Here is a 10,962-nt window from a genome sequence, read left to right on the forward strand (position 1 = left end):
AGGCTATTTATGGGTCTGTTTGAGCTACATTATTCCAAAAAAAATATTCTCAAACAGTGATTTGATATCATTTCAACAACACATTCTTCAATTAAATAATATTACACGTAGATCAAAAAAATTTTATTATTTTTTAACCACACATTTTTCATTTATACACTATTCAAGAATGCATTATTATCAAAATAATTGATTTGGATTTTGATTTGAATCTTGACTTTTCTTTGGAGTAGATCACTCCAGTTCAATTCTTATAATATTGTAAAGTATTTACTTTTTAAAGATTAGTTAAAATATATAAAATCTCTTTACGAGTTCACTATTTTATAAAATTAAGAAGACATTGATACGTCAAGAGATGAAAAGTAGCTGTGCATTTTTATTTTAGAGATAAAACAAAGTTACGTGAAAAATAATAATAAATAATAAATCGAGTAGATTAGATAATAGAGGAAAGGGTACAAAATTTTTGGGATTTCCAAAGAAACACAAATGCGCCTCCTCCTGCTACAATCTACGTCATTTCTTCTTCGAATCTTTGGCCTCACTTGATATGCCTCACCCACTGAAACAAATGTGAAACCCTTTTTCTTGTGAAAAAGTGAACATTTATTGGTCGGGCCGATTCTTTACAATTACTTTTTCACTTATAGGATTTATATTATAGTGCTTCTACTATAGATTTCTTGGTTTGGTAGATTTTGGTGGAAGAACCCAAGAATTGGAGGTATATTTGGAAATGGGTTCTTTTTGTTGATGGATTTTGCAGCCCAGAGATTTCTGTTCAATGGATATGCATTTGGTTTTCTTGATGTTTTCTGTAGTTCATCTGAATGTTTAAAAGTTTTGACAAAGTCTTCATTCTGGGTTCTGACTTTGATACTGATATAAGGCTACTTTTGTTTTTAAGGGATTCTAAATTTTTTATCTGTTTGATTGGTTGAGGTTAATGGTTTTAAGAAATTGTGTAGTTGACAATTATTTTATCAGAGGAGGTGGTTTCAATTTTTTTATTTTTAATTTGAAAGCTGAGGTATTGTTTCTTGATATAGACAGTATGAGCGATCATTGAGATCCCGACTTCACCTTGACGGTTATGCTACGATGCCCTTATATTGACTGCAATTGGGATTGTTATGTGAAGGATAGGAAAAAAGAGCATACATTTTGGTGATTTCTCGTTCTTACATATTACTTTCTTTTTCTCCAATTTATCTGCATCTTTTCCCAGACATTGGTTTTAGTGGTTGTGTTTCTCGATTGCGCCGATAAATTGAAATTCCTTTGAACATCTAAAATTATAAGATACAATATTTACTTTATAATTTCTACTATTGGGGGGTTTGAAATTAAAAAAAAATTTTTTTTTTTTTTTTTTTTTTTTATGTGAGGTGGCTTGAAAATGGATGTTTGGATTGTTGCTGCAGCAGCTGGTGCTGGGTATATAGCTAAGCATTTGAAGAATCTTACTCGGGTTAAACATTATTTTTCAGATTTATCTTCAGCTAATGCTAATTTTTATAGACCTGAATCCTCGCCAAATAAACGGGAGGTTCAAGACAAGAACTGCCCCTTCCCCAGTGTTTTACTGAAAAAGAAACTAGTAAAAGATGATTATATAGAAGAAAATAAGGCTTATCAAGAGGCCTCCTCAGCAGAAATGCCAGTACCATTGGATAACCTAATGATTTGCAGTACATCTTGCAATTCAAATTTATTACCTGGGATTTTGAACAATGAAGATGTGCTAGAGGATTGGGAATGCAGAGGACAGAACATTGATGAGGTTCATAGTGATTTATCACCTCAACTATCTGCAAGAGAAATGGGTTTTTCTTATGGTGTTGAGAGAAATAGAAGTAGACTTGGAACTAGACGAACTAGCAGGCAATTCATAAAACCCTTGACATCTCTTGAAAGTTGTCTCATGGCTCAGTTGTACAAGGGGCATTCGGAAATTGAAGAATACACCTTTAGTTCAATCCATTCGCCGCACACACCAACTGTTAGACCATTTGTAGTTACTGAAGGAAACAGAATAATCAGCAGACAGGTTTATGAATCTTTTAATTCTCCGACTGGAACAGGGAATTATAAGTTGCACAAAAGTACTTATTCCCGAAATGGGGAGTTTGTTCTAGGAATTCCCAGACTACCTAAAGTTGCCTCTATGGAGAGCCGCAGTAAAGCTAAATCTGGAAAGGAGAAGGTTACAAGATTAAGCAATTCTAGTAGGATGGTCAATGGAAATTACGATAACTCTTTGCAAGGTACTAATCTAGCTTGTATTTTTTTCCTTTCATTTTGACACGTGCTTATGAAAAATATATGCCAATCAAATTTGTGCTATATTGAGATAATGGCCATTGCTCTTAACACTAGTTTTACTTGATACTGTGTCACTAGGGGAATGTAAATAAGGCAACATTTTGTTTCATCAAGAGTTTCTATAATGTTTTGTAGTCTCTACTGCTAGTCCATCTTGAATTTATGTTTCATGGTGTTCAAAAAATAAAAGTTTGCAGCATGTGGTCCTCAGAGCTGAAATTGAAGATTTGTAAATAAAATGACCAAAAAAATAGTGATGACGATGATTGTATGGAATAATGTGTCATGGGTGCTTCAGCTACCTAAAGAATGCTGAATATAATCTCTGCCGAATTCAGCACATAATGGAATATAAGATTAATAATCTCATACGGACTAAAACTGAACCATTATAAACTCTCCTCTTTATATGAGGTTTAAGAGTCCAGGTTAAATGTGGATTTTCTTTTATTAACCACTGCTTGGTGGCCAGAACAACAACCATCAAAACCATGACATGAACTTTTCCAAACGTAATTTGGTCTGAAAGGAACTTAATTGCTGAATCTTGAAAATGTTAAAGGAAGAGAGTTCTGTCAAATGGCAGTGGTCTGATGGATTGTTTATTTTGTGTCGGGTACTGTTAAATGGACTGCTTATTTTGTTGGATGTGTTTTTTATTTCCGTAATTGAAGACATCGTACCGCTACTCTGATCATTTATAATTTTTCTTGTGGAAATATTTTACTTTTGCCATCGTGTGCTCAGACAGGTTGGTAAATTAGATTTGCTCTCTTATCATGCTGCTATAAGGTTTCTTGCCTAACATCCTCTATTTGATTAGGGTCATCTGGTGGAGCTCTTAATTTTTATCTTGGATTCTCTATTGGCATAATGTCTTCTTTCTTGGCACATAAAAGGGAAATAGAAAAACTGAATACCTTGTTAAGGCAGACTGAGAACCTGGTACAAGATCTTCAGGAAGAACTTGAGATGAAAGATTCATTGACTATGAAAGAGCTTGCTGTAGAAAATTATGAATCACAGGATAGAAACCGTGACTCTGATTACAGAGAGACTGTGCATGCATTCTCCCCTGAACAGAAATTGGACAACTCAACAGAGTATCATCATGAAGAATATGATGACCAGAAGGCGCAGAACATATCTTTGAGTAATATTGAAGCTGAGCTTGAAGCTGAACTGGAGAGATTGGAATTGAACATGAGTTCGTCTAAGTTGGAAAAGAAAATATCTAAATTAGCTGAGGTGAGCACGTTGTGCATTACCTTCCTCATATAAATGCATATGATTTGAATGCCTTCATGATTTGATCGCATGCCTTTGGCTTTCGGAAGCCAGCAACTAACATTTAGCTAAATGATGATTGCAAGTTACATCGTTAATTTATTAATGCTTCCTGAAAGTAATTTAATGTGATCGATTCAATTTGCTAGAACTGTTTTTAAACCAACTCCTAAGGATTCAGAGGGATTCTTTAGTCATTTTTCCTATTCTTTTTCTGATGCCCTAGGACTATTTCATTTTTCCTATTCTTTTTCTGATGCTCTAGAACTATTTCTTTCTTGTCTCGATTGTAAGATTGCATTTTCCCTTTCTGTAAAATAGCCATCACTTGCAAAATGTTGCGCTAAAATCAAAATTAAGGCCTTCTTGATGATTATTGCTATTAAAACATTCTCCAACTAAGTAACCCATATGCATTTACCCATTATGGTCTTGATCATTGTCAAATACTGATTGGACCACTTATCTTTGCATTTTCACTTGAACGCTTATTGATAGGGGACACAAGCTTTTATAATTTTATCTTGATGGTCACCTTTATATTTTCTTCTGATATCTCTTCTAGTTTTCCCCATTCCCATTCCCATTCCCATTCCCATTCCCATTCCCATTCCCATTCCCCTTTTACTTTTATTACTATTATATCAAGTGTTATGGGTGTGCCAGCTTGTGAATTCAAGAAAATTCGGTTTCTGACTGGGCAGTTAGTTAAGAATCTTAGAGTAGGTCTTAACAAACCAAAGCTTCAATTTAAATTTCTTAAGCTTTAGTGTTTGTTCAGAATGTCTAAATTCTTGAATCTGGGTTCTTACGACGTGACACACATGTTGAGGTTTGTGCCCGGTGGAGGAATAAATGGATTGCTTTTTGTATTGAAGTGTATATTTGACATTGTAAATATCTTCCCTTTTTTCCCCATCCGTTTCTTTTAGAGTTTTTATTTCTTTCCTTTCTTTTTTATTTGTGGATGGGGAATCGGGAATGGGGTTGATGCAAGTATTAAGCTAAAGCCTCACTGGGTTCTCCATTAATTCCTCAGTGGCACAAAAGTACTATGTAAAGATGGCTGTTTTCTCGTTATTTCGGCTAGGTAGTTTTGAAGTGAAGAAACCATTCGTTTCTTTGATTTTGTCCATTGATGTGACTTATTTAAAAAGACATTTTATGAATTTTGATGACAAGAAGGAAAGCATGTGCTTACATGTGATAACATTCTGCTGCTGTCAATGTTACGAACATGTGATAATCGGCTTTTTTAGTAGCATCTGTCCATCCCGGTCGAGCTATCTTGTAATGGTCTCTGGGGTCTTCGGTCGAATTTGCATTATTTCCTGTAGTAGTTCATCTGGTGAGTTCATCACAGTAGTCCCTATTTTACAATGAAAGTTGAATCCCATTATTTCACTTTTCAATAATTAACCTTTGTTTGGATACAGTTTGGTGCCATATTATCGATGGAAAATAGGGTACAGTAAATGTTTCATGATTTTATTTTCCCTGGTTAAATCACACTTCAGGTTGACAAAGATTTCATAGCGGATGTTGCTGAAGGGGAGTTCAGAGCCAACTCGTTTGACAAACCTTATGTTGATCGGGATGGAACTGGTTGCTCGACCCCATGCTCAGTCCATTACGCAGTCTCCCCAAGAGAACTGAGTTTACGGTTACATGAAGTCATTCAGTCCCAACTAGAAGAGCGAGTCAAGGAGCTCGAGACTGCACTTGAGAACAGTCAGAGGAAGATCAAATCCACGGAATCCAAGCATATGCCTTTTTGGAACGAGTTTTCAAACAATGGAGCAAGAACTTGTGAAGATTCATTCACAGAGGAGCCTGTGATCATCAATTTATCAGGGGAAGCTCTAGCTGCATACAATGAGGCTTATGATGAGTTTACAAAGGTAACTGAGTCGGATGAAGAGGACGCGCCATCTGGGCTCGAGGAGAGCAATGATCAGGAGTTCTTTCAGGAAGGGCAGCAGGTTCTTAATGGGGGCTCAAATCGTTACACGCAAAATTCATTTGCCAATGGAAGCCCGCCATTGTTATCGAATTATCAAAATGACGTCATATGTTGCGGCACGGATGAGAATGGTGATAGTGAGGAAGAGATGGAAAGGTTGTTGATAAGGCAAATCGTAGAGAAAGCTAGGAAAGGCTCTCCTGTAATTTTAAACGCTCAAAGAGCATTGTCTTCAACTGATGAATGATGCTGAAATTAAAAAAATATAAGAGAGAGAATTTGCAGGCCATAGATTTGGGAAGAATTTCTTGCCTTTATTTGTTTTTCTGAACTGTTTTTGAGCAAGATGTCTGTTCTTCCTAATAGGCCACGCCCCATTTGTTGCCCCATTTATTTATTTATTTTAATTTCAAATTATGTTGTTATTAGAGAATAAAATATAAATTCAAAATTTTAAAATTCAAAGTAAACACTTGAAATAAACAATGTTAAAAATTAAACAATTTCAAATAAAATTACGTTTTGACTAAATTTTATTTCTTTTGTAATTAATTAAAATTTTACATTTGTATTTTGTTATCTAATAATAATATAACTTGAAATTAAAAAAAAAAAAAAATTATTTCACAGGGCGGGGGCGGATTGGGGTGCCCCATCCTCCCCCGCCAACCCATCGAGGCGGGTTTTTTTGCCCCATTCGGGGCGGGACGAGTTTTTTTGCCATTACTAGTTCTTCCTAATAACTGCGGTGTCCTTCTTTAACAATTAAGTCACTTATTACCATCTTAAGTCAATGAAAGGGACCTTCAAAGAAGCTACTTCCATATGTGCCTTCGATTTTTGGCTATCTTGTTCTTGAACCCCCTGCTGAGCTATAACCATGCCCAAAGAAAAAGGATTATCTACTAATACATACATAAAGGGTTACATTCAAAAATATAGAGGGAAAAAATTGGATGAAAAAGTTGACTACATTTTGAATTAGTTAATGATAAAATGACATATGACATTATATAATTCATTACGTAAAGTTTGATGTAACGTAGTAAAATCCAAAGAAAAATGCTTACTGTAGATCAATTAAGCTATTTGTACATTAACTTTGACATTTTTGTTGATGAATGGGTGACGTGACAGTATTGTGTTGGTTGAATAAAATGTGTAAGATATGAAAAACGAAGTGGTATTGTGCCAAGCGTAAATTCATTAAGCCAAAGCGTAAACTAATATATACATGTAGCAGATTGATTGTAGATAGAAAAATACGGAATAAGTAAAATGGATGATGGTCCCGCTTATGTAACAACTAATACAATAGCTAAATTTTGGAGAATTTTGATGGGCATCTCTAAAACAATAAATGTGCTCGGGCAAACAAAGTGTAAACGTAATCCATGCTCAAGATCCTCATTTTAACTTCTAGATGTTCGAAGATTGGTGGACAGACTAGGATTTTGGACTTCAATTTAGGTGAAACCTCACTTGACAATGACATCCCACCATTATTTTAGACATAAGGTGGGCACCAAATGGCAAAAAATCAATGACCAGTAAATATGATTCGCAAGCCAATGAATACTTTTAATTTACAAATGCCTTTGTAATTTACAAATCCCTTTGCTCGGGTCCAATTCTTGCTCATTTCCACAAATAACTTTGAAAAATCAATAATGCTACTTGTACATAATAATTTATATACAAATACGGTGTCAAAAAGAGAGTAAGAAGCTTTTTTTCATTTTTTTTCTTTTTTTATTGAAGAAATTCTGACCCAATTATATTTCTTCATATCATGTGTACGTAAACCCATTATGTACCTGTACCACAACCGAAGAAAAATGCATTCGATGGACGACATAAGTGATGAACAACAGATTACATTAATGCGCGCGCACAAAAAAATTGTTACGAAACACCACAATAAACATGCATTATGTTTCCCGTAAAGCAATAAAAGTATCCAGACAGTTCAGAGGGACTTCAATCAATAAACAAAAAGAGTCGAAAATTAATAGAACATCCATTTCTCATATCAAATGCATTAGTCAGGATGCAGTTACCCAGAGCAACCGTACTAGCTCCTTCTATCAGCATAATCATTAGGGGAATCATCGTCATCTCTGTAGTTTCCTTCCACGGGTTCATCTTGGCTATAACTGTCAGCGGCACCTTCTGAGCTTTTGCTTTCTTCGGCATCAATCTTAAACTGACCCACTTCGCTGCTTACAAAATTGCTGTCAGTACCCACGTTATTGTCAGTGAAAAAGTTGTCACTGCCCCCACCACCTCCAGCAACACCAAAATTCTGACCATCACTGCCAGGTAGATTCCCGCCACCATAACTAGTATTGCTCGCATAGCTGCCACCACTACCACCTACAGCGCCACCAAAATTCTGACCATCACCACCATAACTTAGATTCCCACCAGCAGTGTAGCCATCTTCACCGCTTGCAGCATTGTCAAAGTTCCCCCCGTAGCCGGCTCCACCACTGCCGCCACTACCAAAGTTCCCACCGTAGCCACCTCCACTTCCATAGTTCCCTCCATAGCCACCACCACCACTACTTCCATAGTTCCCTCCATAGCCGCCGCCGCCGCCTCCATAGTTCCCTCCAAAGCCGCCGCCGCCTCCATAGTTCCCACCATAACCACCACTTCCGAAGCCTCCACCACCTCCATAACCACGAGTCCTTTCATTTGCATAAGCCACCCTTACTCTACGACCATGAAGATCCTAAAGGAATGTCGCAATAGAATATTAATCAAAAGGTATGACCAAACAAAAATAAAGCCAAACCCACAAGAACATCTAGCATACAACATTCGATACCTGTTGATCCAAGGCCTGGATGGCAGCAGATGCATCCTCAACAGTAGAAAATGTAACAAAGCCAAATCCTCGAGATCTGCCAGTATCACGATCAACAATCACCCTTGCTACAAGAAATGTCAGACTTATCAGCACTCAGCATTAATTGAAGGAGGTTTCCGACTTTATACTCTACTTCACTCACAAAACAAGGTAATGGCCAAATAATCAATCGCAGGTAAATGATTGCCCAGTAACCAAGAGAAAGAATAATATTTTAAAGATTCTCCAACTCGTTTAGAATAATTGCTGCAACAAACTGCAACAAAAAAATTCACAATTCGGTCCAACAATCAAGTTCTATAACCAACGCTGCTGCCTTTCCTTTTACAAAAGTCCTGAGAATAATTCATACTTTTGCGGCTGTGCCAATGTCAAAAAACATGTATGATACAATTGGAAACTGTAATTCACTAAACTTAACTGTTCAAAGAAATAAAATGATCACCTAAAAACAAGAAAAAACCTAAACATGTAAGCAATAGTAGAATTCAAGGTAAATCCCAATGTATACAATTTCCAACATAAATAAATTGGATTGTATACACACTTAAGTCCACTCAAAATTTTTTCAAATTCAGTTAATACAGTGTTCTGTAAAACAGTGACTTTACAGTATATATATTTCATTAAATAATCATATATAAGAAACGATGCAAATATTCAAGACTACAAACTAGCAAAAAGCACAATTTAACTATAAATCTCAACAATAAACCTTTATAAGAACTCTTTAACTTTGCTCAACAATTATACAGTGCTTACATTTCAATCAATAATCCATCCAAAAGACAAGCAAGTACACAAAAGGAAACTTTAAGTGGGTTCAATTATTCTTTTAATTAATTTTCTTCAATAACCCGTGACATGAATGGCACAAATTATGCCAAACTATCACATGATCATCAATAACAAGCTGGGTACAGTTAAAGTACCGTCGGCAACTTCTCCATATTTACTGAAAGCCTCTCTCAGACCTGAGTCATCTGTGCTGTATGAGAGTCCTGTAAAAACCACAAGATCATGGAATGTTGATACTAATCTGATATCCAAAAAAAAATATACTCAACTATATTTTTAAAAAGAAAAACAAACAGAGTATTATACCTCCGATAAAGAGTTTTGAGGTTGACATGCATCTTATTGCTTGAAAGATAGAGGGTTGGGATGTTGAGATTTCCTGACTGACGTGATTACTCACAGTTCGACTTAGTATATTACCAGCTTTTCTAAAGAAGGCCATTGCTCTGACCTAAAACATGGGACAGATATTAACATTGTCTAAGAAATTCAATATGCAGAGAGCCTCTGTGAACCTGCTTTAGATTCAGAATTCTCAGGGCCAAAAACTATGTCAGTTCTGTCCTATTAAAAGAATCAACTACCATGAACATTAGGAATAAAGCAAGAAAGCACGATGATTTACATTAACAACCAGACTCAAATCTTACTGAAGAACATTTATACAAGATTTATTTTCACCTTATTGACATATAATTCATCGAACTTCTTTTATTTTAATTTTGTTAAAATGAAAAAAAAAAGAAAAAAAAGAAGGCAATTTCATCTACTTGCATTTCAAGTACAAATACTTATTTCTTGCACAATACCCCGTACACGCACAAACACGTAAATAGAAAATCTACCCTTATTTTCAAATTTCCATATTACAAGGCAGTAAAAAAAGCATATCTTTCGCTCATAAAAGTTTCAAATATATGTACCAGAATATTTAAATTTGTTTTATATTCAAATTTCCATGTTACAAGGCAGTAAAAAAAAAAAAAAAAAGGCATATCTTTCGCTCATAAAAGTTTCACGTATATGTACCAAAATATCTTAATTTTGCTTTATTTCTTTCTTCCTCAGATATTAACAGACTCATTTCATATAAAAAAATATAAACAAAAAGATTAATCACCACTAATCAAACCGAAAATAGTCACTGAAAAACCACTAAATAGAACAAATCCAATCTCATAAAAAATTGAAATTTCTATTGCATAGTAATAATCAAGAAGAATTAGGGAAAATCTTACTTTTGAAGGGCTGTATCAAAAACTCAGAGAACACACGAGGGTTTATCGTGTGACGAGAAAACGGATTTTAGGGTTTATACGGTGACGGTGTATATAAGAATGAGATGAATGAATATTCACCGTCGATCTTACGTCGAGAAATGTGGGCCGTCGATGAGAGCCTCGGATAGATTTTATAGAAGACTGGATACCAATCAACTTGATTTTAACACATGGATGGCAACGAATAAAAATAGTGTTTATGGCTCCCATTTACTTATTTTTATTTATTTATTTAAATATAATTATATTTAAATGAATAAAAATAATAATAAAGATCAGTGTTCTAGCGTCGTTGATGTTAAATAGTTGGAGATTAGGAATAGATAAGATTCCTTTTAGTTTTGATTCCAAGAAAATCGAATCATGCCATGAAAAAATAATTTTCTTTTTTATAATTGAAAGATACATAACTAAATCGAAATTTGATCATT

The 10,962-nt window shown here is 35.1% G+C and overlaps 2 protein-coding genes across 2 annotated transcripts; one reads left to right on the forward strand and one right to left on the reverse strand.

The window, feature by feature from the left end:
* Nucleotides 1-456: 456 nt before the first annotated feature.
* On the forward strand, nt 457-5,943 carry LOC111372404. Its single transcript, XM_022994749.1, has 4 exons — nt 457-1,170; nt 1,392-2,270; nt 3,152-3,576; nt 5,133-5,943. Exons 2-4 carry the CDS (start codon nt 1,403-1,405, stop codon nt 5,823-5,825), a joined length of 1,986 nt encoding a protein of 661 aa, XP_022850517.1. The 5' UTR covers nt 457-1,170; nt 1,392-1,402; the 3' UTR covers nt 5,826-5,943.
* A 1,496-nt stretch (nt 5,944-7,439) lies between these two features.
* On the reverse strand, nt 7,440-10,633 carry LOC111372405 (glycine-rich RNA-binding protein 3, mitochondrial-like). The gene is made up of 5 exons (XM_022994750.1): nt 10,490-10,633; nt 9,558-9,702; nt 9,386-9,454; nt 8,412-8,518; nt 7,440-8,315 (listed from the first exon to the last, which is right to left on the reverse strand). The coding sequence occupies exons 2-5, from the start codon at nt 9,691-9,693 to the stop codon at nt 7,653-7,655; spliced, it is 975 nt and encodes a 324-aa protein (XP_022850518.1). The 5' UTR covers nt 9,694-9,702; nt 10,490-10,633; the 3' UTR covers nt 7,440-7,652.
* Between the last annotated feature and the right edge of the window lie 329 nt (nt 10,634-10,962).

This window comes from Olea europaea, chromosome 23 (assembly GCF_002742605.1).
Source record: "Olea europaea var. sylvestris chromosome 23, O_europaea_v1, whole genome shotgun sequence".
Taxonomy (NCBI): Eukaryota; Viridiplantae; Streptophyta; class Magnoliopsida; order Lamiales; family Oleaceae; genus Olea; species Olea europaea.